This window comes from Watersipora subatra, chromosome 1 (assembly GCF_963576615.1).
Source record: "Watersipora subatra chromosome 1, tzWatSuba1.1, whole genome shotgun sequence".
In the NCBI taxonomy this organism is placed as follows: Eukaryota; Metazoa; Bryozoa; class Gymnolaemata; order Cheilostomatida; family Watersiporidae; genus Watersipora; species Watersipora subatra.
Window position 1 is genome coordinate 73,419,430 of NC_088708.1, and position 18,214 is coordinate 73,437,643.

Below are 18,214 nucleotides of genomic sequence, written 5' to 3' on the forward strand. Positions count from 1 at the left end.
CGCAGGCTCAAGTAAGCAGAATACCAATACAAACTCAATCACTGACCAACCAGCCAATTAAGCTTGTAGAAAAGCCAGACATCTCACCGAATGTTGATCTGTCTACAGCGATAGCCAAAGCAGTCGATGAATCCATGGCCAAAGAAATGACAATGGAGAGGGCTCATATCCCTAAATCAGAGGTGTTCGACGGAGATCCGTTGAAATACAATGACTGGCAAATATCCTTGCAGCTCTTATAGATATGAAGCCATACTCTACCATTAAAAAGCTGCAGTTCCTAAAAGAATATGTCAGTGGTGAGGCAAGAGAAGCCATAAGCAAGTTTTTCTCCCTCAATTCCAATGATGCTTACCAAGAAGCTTGATATGCTTCATTCAGAATATGGAGCAGACAAGATGGTCGAAGAAAAATTTAGAGACCGTCTTGAACAATGGCCAAAGATTTCAGGAAGAGATTTTTCTGCTCTCAAGCACTATAGCTATTTCCTGAATGCATGTGTTAGTACAATGAACAGTATACCAGGTCTCAACGTTCTCAACCAAAAGCGGGAGAACAGAAACATTATTCGAGCTCTCCTAGACTGGCTTTCAGACAGGTGGGTACGACATGCAGAAGATACCCAAACTCAAACTGGGGCCTTCCTAAAATTCAAAAAATATGCTGAGTTCATTGCTAAAAAAGCTAAGTATGCCTGCAGCAATCTGCGGAATAGAACAGCCACCCAAAAATCCATAAGCAAGGCAACTCCGAACAAAAGGTCACAATCACAGGATAAACCAAAGTCAAACAACCAAGTTCATGTTTCAATTAAGGCAGAATCAAGAACACAAGCTGCACCTACTTCTACTACTAACAGTTCTATAGCAAAATCAAACACCACTGAGCTCCAATGTCAATACTGCATTTCAAAAGAAGACAAGAGGTTTAAACATCTAACTGCAGAATGTCTCTTCCTAGCAAAGTTGACACACAAAGAAATACAAGACTTCATAACTGAAAAATCGTTGTGCTTTGGCTGTCTTGAGACTGGACATAGATTCAAGTCACGCTTTTCCAAAGCTGTTTGCAAAGAGTGCAAGCTAGCCCATGCTACAGTTCTGCATGGAAAACATGAAGATAAAGCTGTTTCTGAGATCAACAGAAAATCTGACACCAAGCCCAACAATCCTGTAAAGTCTGACAATACTTCGGATTCAAAAAACACACAACCAAGTCAAACCACAGAAAACAAGGTCTGTAACAAAGCAAGCCATGCAGCTCCAAGCAAACAAATCAGTATACCTCTGTCATGGACCATACCAGTATGGGTCTCAAGTAAACACTCACAGACAAGGAGGTATTGGTATACGCGCTCATGGATTCCCAATCTGATGCAACTTTCATTTTGGATCTAGAAGTTGATGAACTAAAGCCTGAAATTCATTCCACAAAACTAGAACTAACCACAATTAATGAAACCGATGTGGCAGTACATTGCAATATTGTAACAGGACTAACTGTAGGAGGCTGCAATGACAAACAGATATATGATTGACACACGGTTTACACTAAAAAAAACATACCAGCCCAAATGACTCACATTGCCAAACCAGAAATGAATGGATCTTGGCCACACCTGCTTCAAGTATCTCAAGAAATGCCAAAAACAATCTAATATACCAGTGAGACACCTCATAGGCTATGACTTCCAGGAAATGTTCAGACAGCGCCAGATCATTGAAACTGGAAGCGACTCTGAATCGTATGCTGTTAGAACAGATCTTGGATGCTCAATATTAGGCAATACGCAGCCTCTAATAACACACAGAACAATGCACAATACACCTAAACTCCCACATGATTCAAAGAAAAAGGTCGTTACATTTAAATGCACGACTGAAACTTCTAAGCAAATAAACAGACTACTTGCAGCATTCAGCCAAGGCTTTAAAGACTTCGCTGACAACAAAGAAGCTGCATCAACTGAAGACAAATGTTTCTTAGCATTATGAAAAAGGAAACACACATGTTGGATGGTTATGTTACCATGCCACTACCTCTAAAAGAAAAACTTCTCATAAACAAGAACCTGATAACTGCAAAGAGACAATTTAAAACTCTCTAAAGAAAACTTCAAAAAGATCCAAACCTATCGAAGCAATACCATAAATTTCTGAGCAATCTAATACAGAATGGCGAAGCTGAGGTAATTCCAGAGGAAGGGTATAACAAGCGAGATGCTTTGTATATTCCTCACTTTGAGGTTTGGCATCCAAAAAGCCAGGCAAAATAAGAGTAGAATTCGATGGAAGTGCTACAACAGATGGCAAGTCTATCAATGACTACCTTATGCAGCGCCCTGACTTTATGAATAGCCTTACAGGTATTTTCCTATGCTTTTGACAGAATCAGGTTGCTATAACATGTTACATTGAGAGCATGTTCCACCAATTCACAGTAGCCAACACAGACCAGGATTATCTTAGATTTCTTTGGTTTAATGATTAAGGTAGCACTGCACTTTATCAGATGAAAGTTCATTTGTTTGGAGCCAAGTCATCACCTGCATGTGCAACCTATGGTCTTCGATACATAGCACATCAACTTAGCCAAGAAGACCAGATTAGTAAAAATTCTGTAGAGTTCATCACAGAAAACCTTTATGTTGATGATGGAATTCTCAGTGTTGCAGACCCAACTACAGCTATTCAGGTTCTTAGCAAAGCTATAGAAATCTGTCATGGAAAAAATGGTTGCCTCCACAAAGTTCTGTCTAACATCAGGGAAGTAGTCGAAGCATTTCTGAAAACCGAGCAGATGAGTTCTTTTCAAAACCTAGACCTAAATGTCGAAGCTCTACCCACTGAGCGAACACTTGGAATGTTGTGGAATTCTGAGCAAGATTGCTTCCAGTACGAAGTTAACATGATAGAAAAACCTAATACTAGAAGAGGAATTCTGTCTAATGTTGCCTCAATATTCGACCCACTAGGATTGGTGTCACCAGTATTACTGCAGGACAAGTCAATTTTAGAAGACATATGCAAACGAAAGCTTGACTGGGATGATGCCCTGGATAGACCTACCCTAAAGAGCTGGTTGGCATGGAAAAATGGCTGGAAGGATTTTAAAAATAACAGCATCTTTAGGTGCTACATATCAACCAACTTTGGAAAACCTAAACGCATGGAACTCCACACATTTAGTGATGCCAGTACAAAAGGATATGGCTAATGGGTCTATCTAAGATCTGTGAATGCGGTCAACAAAGTGCATGTGACGCTAATTAGCAGCAAAGCTAAGGTTACTCCAGTTAAATCCATCACAATACCCAGATTATAACTCCAGGCAGCTCATGGTGCTGTAACACTTATACAAAAATTAATCAATGAGCTTGATCTCCCTAATGCACAAACCTACTATTACACTGATTCTGAAGTAGTGCTTGGCTATATCACAAATACAGAAACTAGATTCCACACCTTCGTGGCTAACAGGGTGGAAAGAATCCGTGATCATAGCAAGTCAGAACAGTGGTTCCATGTGCTAACTGACAAATCCTGCTGATCGTGCATCGCATGGGCTAAATCCATGCAGGCTTCAATCTTCCAATTGGTTCACAGGACCAGAATTTCTCTGGACTGAACCAATCAGTCTGCCTAAGCAACCAAAACATCAGATATCGTCGAGTGACAAAGAGATTAAAGCAATCTCATTTTCGACCCACCATATGCAAGCATTGATGAACGAATAACTCGTTATTCTCACCTAGACCAAGCAGTGCGAATCATTTCTAGAATTCAAGGTTGTCTCACAAAGGGAAGCCAACAGAAGCCAGCACAGTTTAGGCAGGCTGCTATTGGTGCTCTGGTTAAGTCTGAAAATTTCTCAGTTGACATACAGAAACTAGAAGGCGCGAAATGTGTAGCAACGCAAACCTCAATATCCAAACTTGACCCTTGAGCCTTCAGGAAGGCTTTCTGAGAGTAGGATACAGGCTCCAAAGCAGTGAGCTTCTATCATTTGGAGAAAAACACCCTTTGCTTCTTTTAAACAGGAGCCATCTCACAAATCTGATGATCGACTACTTTCATTGCAAGACAGCAAATCAAGGTGCTGAACAAACTCTTGCACTGCTCCGTACTCAAGGTTATTGGATACCAGATGGAAGATCCGCTGTCTCCTCTAGAATTCGCGGCTGTGTCACATGCAAGAGAATTCGTGGTCAGCCATGGAAGCCACATTAGCTTCTGTTAGGGTTAACGAAGCACTCCCCTTTACACACTGTGGTTTAGATTGCTTTGGTCCCTTTTTGATTAAGGATGGTAGAAAAAAGTAAAAGCACTATGGCTTAATTGTGACATGTATGACTTCAAGAGCTGTCCATATCGAGCTACTTAAAGACATGTCAACTGACAGTTTCATAAATGCTATACAAGCTGTAACTGCCATCCGAGGACCAATTCAATATATACAGTGTGATCAGGGCACCAACTTTACTGGTGCATCAAAAGACCTTCAAGGTAACTTGCTGACCAGTATGAAAATCAAAATGAAATTTAATCCTCCTCATTCAAGCAACATGGGAGATGTCTGGGAGCGCCAAATACGCTCCATCAGAAACGTTCTAAAGGGCCTCGGGCCCCAACATAGTGAGAGGGTTAGTACAGCCTTACTCAGAATAATCTTCTATGAGATTATGGCTATCATCAGCTGTCGACCACTAACCACAGTGTGCAGTGATGATCTTCCTCTATCCCCAAACATGTTACTAACAATGAAGTCAGATGTGGTGCTTCCGCCACCTAGTAACTTTTCAGATGCAGAAGTCTACTCTCGCAAGCGCTGGAGAGCAGTACAGCATAGAGCTAATGAATTTTGGAAACGCTAGTGCAAGCATTACCCTCTAGACCTACAATCACGCCAAAATTGGCCAAACAAAACTCCAGAAATCAATGTAGGTAACATAGTCATTGTGTGATGATGATGTAGCAAGGAATGAGTGGAGAATGGCACGTGTTACTGAATGCTTCAAGTATCATGATAAACAAGTACGGTCTGTAAAACTTCTTGTTGCCAGCAGAAAATACCCTAAAGATAAAAACAAAAGGCAATATCTGATTCGACCTGTATCAAAATTAGTTACACTGGTAAGAGCATATCAAGATTCGTAGATGGGTATGAGATGACACCGGGTGAAATTTCAGGTGGGAGTGTAGGATCGACGTTGGTGAAACCTCACCACTTCAGTTTTGGTGCATTATGACAGTCTTGTTTGCATGGCAAAAATTTGGTAATGGGCATCTAATAGCATTGTTTGCCACTTGCAACATTTATTTTCTTTGTCAACCAAGCTGTTGCCATCCGGCTGCCTTATGATTTCACTGCCTAATTTTGCAAAACACTTGATTCATGGTATTTCTTTTTGCCTTCCAACAACTATCACTTTAACTTTAGCTACTGCACATGCAACATGTGGAATTGTTGAACTCTCGAATATATATGTCTGCTTTATTATTATATTTATATACACATATTCTATACCTATCAAATACAAGTCTTGGAATCAAGTTATTACGGAATCCCCAGAAGGTTGTTCAAGGTAACAATGATTACTTTTATTTCATGTATTATTATTGTGTTTTATCATTTACTATTCTTGAGTCTAATGTTACTATTAGAGCATTTATATTCATGTATAGAATGCATATTGTGCTAATTAAAAAATTTAATCTTTCATTATATCTACTCATAGTACGTTTTATGTTATTTTAGTTTTCACATTGTTCAATAAACCTCATAAATAGACATCAGTTTGAATTCCTTCGAGTATCTGGGGGTGAAGCCATAACAGTGGAGGTAAGGCTAAAATGCATGAAGTCCAAGATGATGACTATGAAGTCAGCGTCGACAGTGTGTACCTTGGAATGTCACAAGGACTAGATGGTAGCTCCATCAATTGTGTCAACACAGTGACTGAGACCTTGAATGCATGGTATGTTGAGCTTAGAAAAAATCTCAAAAAGTGAGTTTCAAGATTGACTCAGTAGCAGCAGTGTCAGTGATTCCAACTCATCTCGAAAAACTGTTGCAGCTGAAGTTGAAACCAATTAAGTGTGAACTGGCACTTGGAACACGTGTTTGACTGTGGTTGGCATGGCCTGAGTAAAGTGAAAGTAAGGTAGGAGTTAAGCGAGGATATTTTCGTAGTGAAGGAGTTTACTTGGTCACTTTCGGGCAAACCTTCAATCAAAAAGCTGAAGGCATTTGGTTAGCTGAGGTCTCTGGACTGAGCCAGAAAAAAAAATTTCCATCACTCTTCACTGGTGTAGGCACAATGAAGCCAGATGTTAATATAACTCTCAAAGAGGGGATAGCACCATTTGCTCAGGCTCCTCCGAAGTGACTAGCTGATGCAAGGCACTGGTCTTCGCAGGAGGAGCTCTACACAATGGAAAAAATTGGTGTTATGCAGAACATTAAACCAACTGATTGGTAAGATTTTTGCATACAGATACAAACATGTATTGACTTTAATTGCTTAAATAAAGTTGTGCTGAGATCTTATCCCCAAATGCCTGTTACAGACAAAAACATGGCTAGTCTGGAAAAATCTGGCGTGTTCTCCAAATTAGATGCAAACTGTGATTATTGGCAACTACTCTTGAGGGAAAGTCTCAAAAGTTAATCACATACATCACAACATTTTGGGAAATATTTCTACAAACTCTTGTCATGTAGCATGTTTTCTACTCAAGATTTGTCTAAGAAAAATGCAAAAAGCTCTGGAGGTTTTGGAGGGTGCAGTATGCCAGATGAATGATATCCTCTGTCATACAGAAGTCAAAGAGGAAACTCTAAGAAAGGGGTGGAACCTTTTTTCCAACTTTTAGCAGCAGAAATTACATTAAAAAAGAACAAATGTCAATTGTTTCACAATCCATTCAGCTTTCTTGGTCATATTATTGAAAAATCAGGGATTCATGTGAATCCTGAAAAAATCTCTGCTATTCAAAACTTTCCAGTACTCAAGTACAAAAAGGCTCTGAAAAGATTCTTTGAACTAATTAACTATCTTAGAAAGTTATCTCGACACTTGCAGACCATTTTTTAAAGCTGTGGTCCCTACTCGAGCTTAAGACAATGTCTGGTTTGGGACACCTGAGATGACATTGGAGTTCGAACTCCTCAAGCAGAAGTTGTCCACATTCCCATTCCTTGTAACTTTTGACTTTGATACAGAAGCATGGTTCTCCACCAATGCCTCCTCCTATGGTTTAGGAGTGACAATTTTTCAGAACATGGATGATGGTGACAAGTCCATTGCCCTAGCCTCACAAACACTTACTGACACTGAGAAGTGCTATGCACATATTGAGAAAGAAGCTTTGGCTATATTGGGTGGCCGAAAAGTTTCATTATTATTTCACTGGAAGGGACTTCAAAATCGAAACTGACCATAAACCTGTGGTGTGGCTAATAGCGAAAAAGTAGTGGTATAAACTTTTTTACTACGTACAGCTGTTCTGACTCCAATTGGTGAGGTTTTCATATGATGTACATTACAGACTGTAAATGAAACTAGTCATGACTGATGCTCTAAGTAGAGCACCCAAGACTGAAAAAATTTCAAACATTGAACTTCTACTCGTGGAAGAGATGATTGAAGACCTACTTATGTCTAATGCCCGGCAAGTATCACTTTAGATTGCTTTCGAAGCCAGCCCAGTTAGTAATCAGCTGATGCGGTACTAAGCTCGCCTGACTACAAAAACTTACTTCAGTCATTGAGGGTGTACAACTCTTACAAAGATGAACTTACTTCAACAGCGGTTAAACAGATGTCAGCATGTCCAACTGGGCATAGAGGTACAAGGTCCAGAAAAGAACTAAGAACAAACGCATTCACAGGGCACAGAAGTTAGTTTTGTAGCTTGGCTTGTCTCAGAAAATTGAGAAGATTGCCAAGTATTGTGAAACATGTACTGTATTCAGGAAAGTACTTACTGAGCCTCTGATACCAACAGTTATGCTTGATTGTGCATGGTAGAGGTTGGCCATGATTCATCTGCATTACAAATGAAAATGAGGGTTTTTTAATCTCAATTACAGTTGCTTCAAGGTGGCTGAAAAGTTCACCCAGGCTTCAACAGCAAACTTATGCAGAGCAGCTCACAGACTTATCTGTTATGGTGTTCCACATATTATTGTTTCTGATAATGGACCACAAGTTGTTCCCAGAGCAGTTCGCCAGACTGGTAAAGAATTGGGTTTGAAACATCGAATGAATTCTCAAAAACCTTCAACTCAACGGTATGCTGAAAAGCCCTTTAAGAAATTGGCAGCAAAGGATATCGATATTGATTCCACTGTGATGTTATATAATGATAGCCCATTAAAAATGAGTATGCTTTAGTACAACTCATAATGGGTAGGATTATGAACTCATTTGGTTAGGCAGTTAACAGTGATTTTTATGTTAAGAGATTGCGCACATTTGAAACTGAACACGAGGCCAAATAGGTTCACACCTACAACGCAACACACAGAACTTTATAGAAGGATGTATTACCGGAGAGAACTCCTGTGGTGCGAACAGACACTGAAAGAAAACCAGATAGTACAACCATCAATGCGGCATCTGGTAGCATTGCAGACAGATATAGGCTTAACCCTGCGATACTGGACTAAATGTTGGTTCAAGTAGACAACAGACTTTATCGTAACACTGTACTGTTGCCTGGACAGGTGGTAAGCTGACAGGATTTAAAGCCCTCAATACTCCGAGAGAAGATCAAAAGAGCCCAGACACATTGACAGCATTTCTCAACACCATATCCTTACCTGTCAGTGTAAGAGATAATTACTATTAACCTAACATTAATATGCCAGTGTCGGCATCCAAATCTTCAACGGTCTCTCAGGAGAGAAGTAAAACAACTCCAACTCGATCTCAACAGAGCAGAACTCTTAAACCTGGACCAAGACAGTCTCAACCTCATATATCTCACAATAGTCAGCACCAGAAAAGTCAGCTTCGTCGAACTCTGTCAGAGAAAGCCACTGATGGGTGATGAAAGCCACTGATAAATTAAACCTGTAGACTGTTATACTGTATGACACAATATAACATATTCTTGGAGTCTATAAGGATAATAAATAAAGACACGCAAACACTCTCCTTAGACTGTTGATCATAAACTTGAGCAACATCAATGAGCACTGCAGTGCAGGTATTCTTGTAGCCGTTAATTAGCTTGAAAAAACTTACCTCTTGCACTCTATTAGCTCTAATTGAGCCCTGTGTATTCCGACAAAGTTTTCAGAAAATTGTGTCACTATTTTTAGGACACTCCAGGCAACCTATTACAAAGATATACATCTGTACTACTTGCCACTCTCAACTCTCTAACATTGTGTCTGCGGGAATTCTTTAAAAAGCCAATATGGCGGGACAACTTTTAAATTCCACTGGTTGAAAAATCTCTCTTCCAACTTATTTTATATATTATATGCCACACCTGAGAATGATTGACCTAATGTCATTGACTAGGTTAATGACATTAGGTCGATTCTAGCACTAGTTTTAGATTACAAATTCTCTTTAACCTAGCACTAGATTAAAGAGACTTTTTAATCTAAAACATGAAACGTCAATGAAGCTTTTTCTATGGTATACAATAAAATATCAAAAGGTAAAAGAGCAAAACTTGATGGACATCATAAAAGTTTTTAAACAACTCATGAGTGGCAGGCATAGAGACGCACCACCAGTTTTCTACCCCAAAGTTTCTGTAGTTTCAATGAGACACAACCCAAAGCACTAAAATGTTGTATGGTGTAGTATTGAATAAGTACACTCAAAATCAGTACGCCTTCTACAAAGTATAAGCCTCTAACAAATAACTGTGCTTGTAAACAGCCGACAGTTCTACTGCGCTTCAGATCATAGGCTAAACAAAGCTTCAGATCATAGGCTAAACAAAACCTAAAAGTTTCAAAATTAATTTGCTCTGTAAATCATGTATATTTGGTAATGCGCATACATTGTGTTATAAAATAGGTAACTGCTGCGCTCCTTCAGTTAGAGCGGGTTATGTTCTAAAGGATGGATTGCTATACTAGAATGCTTTAGTTGGGGTTGACAACAAACTCCCAAGCGCTTGTCACAAAAGCTGAGACTCCAGATGAATTGTTAAGGAGCGCAATAATTGGTAGAAACTCAAATCAAGTACTAATCAATAGTCGTTCAGACTTCAATTATTGATGACAAACGGATTAAATATGGTAATCTATGATAAAAAAGGAGACAGGCTTGTCAATCACTAAATGCCTCTTTTTACTCACGAGGTAAACGAATAGAACGCAAACTCCACCAAATAGTTAAGAAGCACAAGTAACCTACGCTAAATAGAACCAGTTGTCTTTATAAATATAATGCTGCAGTAGCTCTCGACATCTGGTACAATAGCGTGCAGGACTTAGCTGTACAGTGCGGAGTTTGAAAAGGGAAAATTAGGAATGGAAAAGATAAAGTCAGAGTATTTTTATACAAAGTATGTTTAGCCTTTTCACTTCTGTTTTCAAGCCGTTCAATTCATACAGAGGTATTTGTCAAGCTTGGAGGCAATTAAGGCTTGTATTGGGTTATGTGGTCATCACACTGGACAAAGAGCAGTTATATTTGGATAGCAAACCTGGTTCACACTTTGATGCGATGTTTGAGGGCGAATGCTATAAAATCTTTGTTTTCTCTATGTAGTTGAGACTCCTTAGGATAGTAGATGTAATGGTAGATAGTAGATTGGTAATGGATAACTCCTTTATGTTGAATTCGGTTATGACATTATAGCACGACATGATAGTCTCAAAGGTATTAATTCATTTACGAGTGCTGATAAAAACAGACTTTTCTTCTTATTACTATAATAAGAAGAAAAGTTTGTTTGCTATAATTTAATACACTTTTACTACAGGGAAGCTAACAAAGTTTTAGAAAAATTGCAGTTAATAGAATTCTTGCAAAATTGTAGTTTTTGTTCCAGCAATTTCATATTTGTTTGTTGTCTTAAGATTTATCCTGTATGTCTACAGGTGGTCAGGGTATGGACTTTAATAAATAACTCTGATGTTCTCTCAGTAGTTTTTCGCGGCCTTGCTAATGTGTCTACCATATTTCATTAGCCAGATATCATTGAAAATTCAATGATATCTGGCTAATGAAACTTGTGACATTGTGTGTTGACACAAAATACAAAATACAATATTCCAACTCATCACAAGGTAATTACTGTAAGTCAAAAAGAATTATGAGACAGAAATCAATATATTTTGCAGTTTTCTCAATTCAAGATTATTTTCAAAACCATTTGAAGATATTCTTAAACAATTTTGTCTAAGACATCATGCAAAGACTATTTACTTTTATTTCATGTTCTTTTTTGTCATGTGCTGGTACACTTACAATGTGGTGTCGTGTGGTGGTACACTCGCAATGTGGTCTCGTGTGATGGTACACTCACAATGTGGTGTCGTGTGATGGTACACTCACAATGTGGTGTTGTGTGGCGGTACACTGACAATGTGGTGTCGTGTGATGGTACACTCATAATGTGGTGTCGTGTGATGGTACACTCACAATGTGGTGTCTTGTGGTGGTACACTCACAATATGGTGTCGTGTGGTGGTACACTCACAATGTGGTGTCGTGTGGTAGTACACTCACAATGCGGTCTCGTGTGATGGTACACGCCCAATGTGGTGGTACACGCACAATGTGGTGTCGTGTGGTGGTACACTCACAATGTGGTGTCGTGTGGTAGTATACTCACAATGTGGTCTCGTGTGGTAGTACACTCACAAGGTGGTGTCGTGTGGTGGAACACTCACAATGTGGTGTCATATGGTGATACTCATTGTGTGATGTCATGCGGCAGTAAACTCACAATGTGGTGTCATGTGGTAGTACACTCACCATGTGGTGTCATGTGGTAGTACACTCACCATATGGTGTCATGTGGTAGTATACCAACCATATGGTGTCGTGTGGTGTTACACACACCATATGGTGTCGTGTGGTGTTACACAGACCATATGGTGTCATGTGGTGAAACATTCACCATGTGGTGTCGTGCGGTGGTACATTTACCGTGCAGTGTCATATGGTGATATTCTCACAAAATCGCTCTCCCCTTCACCACTGATTGCCAAAGATGATACATATCTACATGTATAGTGGAAATTTTTGATTGGCCAACAGCTTTCATCTTTATACCTGACGTCTTCGTAATAGAATTGAAAAAGAAGTAAAGATAAAATGACAGAGAAATGAAAAGATACAGAGAGAGAGGAATTGACAAAATGAAGAAATGAGAGAAAAATATCAAGAGGAAGGGAGGCGATAAGGTAGAGAGACTGTGAGGCAAAGCTGTATAGTTTAACATTACTGTCAGTTAAGGTTAAATTTAGTTAAATTGGCTATCACTCTAGCTACATGTAACTTACTGCTCGGTCACTAACAAACCTAAATATAAAAAGCTTTGTGAAAGCAATAAACTTGGTGATCTTCGCATATAAAATAAGGAGGGAGCGTTCAACTGTTCCAATAGTCTGCTAACCATGGGTATTGAATCGCATTTGATAATCCAAAAAGGGTTAAATATCATGAGTCAATACACTGTAATTTATGTGATTCACATGTCAAAATGTAGTATGTATTGTCAGTATGTATTGCATATGTCAGAAATTAAGCACAATACTAGCATAAAATAGATTCTTCTTAGTATAAAAAAGCATGATGTGTAAAAAAGAAACATACCTGAACATAAAAAGATTTTTCAACAACAAAGGCACAAAATATCAATCTAGCATAACCCACTAACACAAGTGTAAGCTCAAACAATGTAATACAATGTATTATTTGATTTATCAATGATCATGCAGAAAAAAGAAACTCTAAATATAGAATAATTTTAGTTCATGCAAATTTATCATCTATAGCAACCTGCTTTCACTATGTTAAGGCTATGTGTCTGTTTACCCCCATCCTTTCTTTATTAGCAATGCTAATAAAATACACAATACCCTATATTTCGCTTGTGCTTATTACTTTTACAGTTTATATTTAACAGTTGTCAAATTGCTACATTTAAAAGATTGAAATGGTCGTTACCTGGAATGGCTTTTTTGGCTTCCCATGACATTTTTTCTGGTGATTCATATTTCAACAAGTTAAGGCAGATAAATGAGAGTTGCTTCCACTATTTCCACTATGCTTGACCTATATCTATATTTAAGAGTTCAAGGTTGGAAAACTATGGAAAAATCCCAAAATTAACAGCTGATTGTCTATCGATCGGTTCTTTTATGCCGGTTGGTTAAAACACAGGACGTTTGCGTGGTTTAGTTAGGTTGCTGCAATTGCGAGAGTTTCGTGCCATCAACAAAGTAATTGGTGTTAAGTTGGAACGGAAACCGTTTAAAGATTGATGATCGTAAGTATGCAAGGGGAGGGGCCGTGATGGTCAATGCGGCATACACGCGCAGGACATTATTTTTGTAGAAATTTATTTTACCTCTCTGTAAATATTGTATTTAAGATTACCTTTATGCCAATTTTTTGTACTATATATCATTTAACACGTAAACAATTTATTGCATATTAAGTAAATTTATTTGTTGATATGTAGTTATTCGAGCCTTCTTTGTATAAACACGTGTGGTTAAATAGCCAGTGAATATATATATTTTTCTTTAATTTGTGCCAGCACGTATGTATAGTGGTTTACAAGCGATATTAAAGAATTCAAAAAACAAGCTCGTGGAGCAAATAAGTTAGCTGATATCGCGACACTAGACTATCACGAAGGGCGCTATCGTCCCGCTATCGTTAATGATCTGTTTCCCAGTAACATTTGCAACAATACCAAGGCCTGTGCAATATGTTGCTAGACTGACTGAGAAGTGATTGCTTCCCTGTTTTCTCCAGAATATACTGATGAAGCAGATTTTGTCTATGCGTTTATGCGCGACTAGTTTTTGTTGATTGTTATTTTTTCGATGAAAGCTCAACCTCTAGGCTTGGCTGTCGCAGATCTTTCATTCTTTTCCTCCCTAAACTTAAACCATCGCTCACCTCTCATGACAAGCATTATTCAATCAAATCTCTTCAGTTTCGATCCATTAAATAGATTTTTATGTAAATTTGATTATCACTTTTGATTTTTATATTTGATTGTCTCTAGCTCCACCCGAGTTCAACGCTACAGATAATTTAAAGCACTATGATTAGTCTTTTTTAAACCGTTGTTGACACATTTTCAATCTCAGTCAGCATTCATTTCATGCCAATGTTTAGTTGAACTTATAACATTAAACTCGTTTTTTGTAATATAACATTAAACTCGTTTTATGTAATGCACAATGGGTATGAAAAAAAAGTTACTTGCATTCAAAGATATATACATGTATATAAAACTCCCGTGCCAACAGTTAATTAACACATTTCTTTTTTGTTTGCATGTTCAATGACATGGCATGAGCTCAAATTTATGTACAAAAAATGCTCAGACGATAATGGATTAAAGTGCAATGATACACGACATCATTAAAACACCAAATTTTATTGCTATATATTTTTAAATCATACAAGAGTCAGAATTCTGAATAAAGCGCTACTACTAAAGCTAATGATGAGGTGTAAAACTATCAAACTATTGTAAAATACGAAATGTTGGAAGAGTACCATTTGAGTATAAACATGCACATACTGTTGTACTTGGTACATATGTATACAATATGACATTTTTATGGAACAAACTCTAACAACAGGTAGATTTGAAATGTGGCATTATTCTAGTATATGCTAAAGTTACTGTGCAAACAATTGAGTGATAACTACTAGAAAGCTAAGATCAACAGGAAGGTTTGTTAGTAAACAGAGAATGTAAAGCCTTTGACCTTAAAACATTTGACCCAGCTTTTAAGTCTCAGTGATTGAGTTATCATAATCATGCAGTCTCACAACTTCACGTTAAGAATGCAGTTATGTGTATATGCAACGAGAATTACTACTTCAGTGCTTTATCTTCAGAAGTAAGCCTAAGAAAACAAAGTTTGCTGTGTCTCCATCCCTGATGTGACACACATTTTATGCGTTGTTGTTATGTCATGAGAAGCATCAGGAACTTACAAACGGCAGTTGTTTTGCTACAGTGATTTTAAATATATTTAACACTCTATGTGGTGCCACATGATCAATACATAGTTGCGGTGTGTATGACATCATATTTATTGATGTTGTAATGTGCATGCATATGCCCATATAGGCATATCTACTCTAGCGGTAAGTTTTCACCTAAATATGGTGATTTTGCCCGCAACAATTTTGCCTGACCATAATAATTGTAAAATTGTTCTCTAAATACTTAATTCTATAGTTGAGAGTCACTTATACTTCTTGAATTGTATAATCATTTTTATAGCCTGCATCTCTCACAGGCCATTTAATGTAGTTTTGGCTATGACATTTATGCATGAAAGATATTATGTATTGGAACTTTTACAGCAAATGTCTAAATAACTAATTACAATCGAAAAGTACCAAATGTGAAACGATTCTTTGAATTGTAGTTTTTGCTTTAGGGATTATGCTTTTTTAGTGAATAATATTGTCAAATCCAATAGTTATCATAGAAAATTTATCATATGCACTAGAGCGATAGTATTTTTGTTGTAATTCTCACAGTATAAGGACTAAATGTGTTCTTTTCAAAATCAACCGTCTGGTAGCTCTGCTAACACTGTCAAACTCAAATCACACATTCCATAAAATTTTTAGAAGTTTATTAGAACATCAGTTATTTAAGTATATGCCTTTTTAGTAATTGATCTAATCAAGAATCTTAGGGCTACAAGTTGCCAGACATCGTTCTGATGGTTCTAATGCATTGCAGTTTTATATGAAACGAGCTGAAACTGTTGATTCATAAAACCATTCACCCTACTAGTAAGTTAGGATACAAGAAATAGCATGGCTAAAATTCACAAGAAATCTGTCAGTAAGGGATTTACTCGCTAGAATCTCAAGCAGTTTAAAATAGGATTACTACCTCCATACAACGTATTAGTTGCTACTAGCTTTTGCATTCAATTTTGTCAAGACATAATTATTATGCCATAGTTCTATTATTGACTGCTAGTGAGATGCACTGCTTATCTAGTGTATGACACCAGGAGCAGGTATGTAAGTTTGAGAAGCTGCTGACAGAACTATGGTGCACATGCAAAGTGAGAGCTAGCTTTCTATTAATCTGTTTTTTATCTTATCATATGTAGTGTGTTTCTAGATGCGATGGTGAATGTCGGGGCTAAAATGGATGAGCGCATGGAGATAAACATCCTTGACTATCGGCTTAAGGTCATGTCCATCGCCAAGCCTGCTATAGAAAGGTTCACTCATGCTTTGATTGATGTTCTTTTCTTCAAAAGCTATTTATCTGGCGGTTGTGCTAATAATCAACACGGGTAAGCAATTTTAACCCCAGATGAATTGGTGACTCGGCGGTATTTTGAGATTGAATGTGATGTCCAGTCAGCATTTGTTACTCTGATCTGATGTCTAATGGCACCAGTTGTTCTACTGTAGATTTGTGAGTGTGACGGAGACTGATGCAGACTATTCTGTTATAGTCGAGGAAGAAGCTTACAAAGGTCAGTCACACAAACCAGATACCTCTAGGGTAGTAGTACTCTACACCTTCCTCTTTCACTTATTTAATGTACTTTATTTTTGTTATAAATTGTCTTTTTGCGTCACATTGTTTTTTAAAGTGTATTTTTTCTATCCTTTTCCTTGTTTGGCACATTTTGGTGATGGCGGTTTCTTAGCGGTACAACTGGAGAGCACGACTTGTCATTGTGTGATTCTGATATTATCTGCTCGGCAACTAGTCGAATTGACGGATTGCCCGTCCGTTTATGTAGTTAAAAAGCTTGCTATTCTAGTATTAAACTTATATGCAAATAATGTTCATTTTGTTTTAAGTCGATTGTTTTGATGATGATCTTTGTCTGAAGTTGTTATGGGCGGCGACCATATCCTAAAAACTATTATCTGAATAAACTTAATAGAGCTTCGAGTGATTTTAGTTCTGTTTATTCACATTGAAGAGTTTCTCTTCTTTTTCTCATGAGAAATTATTTTATGGAATGCTCCTAGCATAGTATGGTTATTTGGCATGTACCAGAACAGGCACAACGCTAGTGAGCTGCTGCGTGTGAAAAAGAAAGGGTGTCGTGGTTTATTAGTTTACAAGCCAGTTGTGATTGCCGACCGCATTCTAGTTTTCATTTGAAATCATGGTCTCTACACCCGATTTCCAGCAGTCAAAAGAAATAGTAAAAGTAATGCTACTATGTTATTATGGTGGAAAAAGCTAAGGCATGCGGACCCACAACTCATAATCATATAAAAGTAGATTCCTGTCATTCGCACGCTACGCTAAAAATTTAATAGTGGCGTTTGCTGTATATGATTTTTTTAATTAGTGGCACAGCCAGAAATCAGCTAGTTTGCCGTATAAAAATAATGCTTTGCAAGAATATATGGCATAAGTTATCTGATCTGCTAGTTATAAATAATGGAGTATGTGCGATTAATTGAATCCATATATGCTGTTGTTTTTCCAATTTTATGGAAATACTGTTATATATGTATAATTGGATTTAGGTGTATCCAAGTTCAAATATTGGACATAACCATTGCAAAGCCTCAAGTACTGTCGTTAGATTTTGACTACCACTCAAAGAACTATAGTTTTGGTTGCCTGACTCCTTTTGTTACAGAATACTTGAAAATTCTCAGTTTTATATACCTATCATTCTTAGTTTCTTGTTTCAAATCTCCCATCTTTAAAAAACTCACATCCCTTTTATATAGGGAAGTCAAATCGGTCATATAATATTTGAAACAAACTTCTAATCACACTTATTACCGTAAAACCTCTAATTGAACGCCACCTCTATTTGAACGGCACCTCTATTTGAACGCCACCTCTATTTGAACGCCATCTCTATTTGAATGCCACCTCTATTTGATCACCACTATGAGAGAAGGGTTGAAATAGAGCGCCACTCTTTATTTGAACGCCACCTCCATTTGACCGCCACTTGGACTATCAATGATCTTTATCAACCCATAATCTCAAGTGATCAGTAAAAAAGTGTCCACAAA

At 37.7% G+C, this 18,214-nt stretch overlaps 3 protein-coding genes across 4 annotated transcripts in view; all 3 read left to right on the forward strand.

Moving 5' to 3' along the window:
- Positions 1 to 347: 347 nt before the first annotated feature.
- Positions 348 to 4,229, forward strand: LOC137391356 (uncharacterized). The gene is made up of 3 exons (XM_068077810.1): positions 348 to 1,235; positions 2,512 to 3,080; positions 4,040 to 4,229. Exons 1-3 carry the CDS (start codon positions 348 to 350, stop codon positions 4,227 to 4,229), a joined length of 1,647 nt encoding a protein of 548 aa, XP_067933911.1.
- A 158-nt stretch (positions 4,230 to 4,387) lies between these two features.
- On the forward strand, positions 4,388 to 4,873 carry LOC137391366 (uncharacterized). The gene has a single exon (XM_068077822.1). The coding sequence runs from the start codon at positions 4,388 to 4,390 to the stop codon at positions 4,871 to 4,873; it is 486 nt and encodes a 161-aa protein (XP_067933923.1).
- Positions 4,874 to 13,328: 8,455 nt separating this feature from the next.
- LOC137407970 (cytosolic arginine sensor for mTORC1 subunit 1-like) overlaps positions 13,329 to 18,214 on the forward strand; it is a 36,987-nt gene continuing 32,101 nt past the window's right edge. The window contains exons 1-3 of one of the 2 annotated variants that reach the window (XM_068094359.1): positions 13,329 to 13,475; positions 16,329 to 16,506; positions 16,628 to 16,692. In XM_068094359.1, the coding sequence (XP_067950460.1) occupies positions 16,334 to 16,506; positions 16,628 to 16,692 (238 nt within the window). In that variant the 5' untranslated portion in view covers positions 13,329 to 13,475; positions 16,329 to 16,333. Of the gene's footprint in view, positions 13,563 to 16,328; positions 16,507 to 16,627; positions 16,693 to 18,214 lie in introns of both variants that reach the window. The other variant, XM_068094366.1, reaches the window with a different exon arrangement.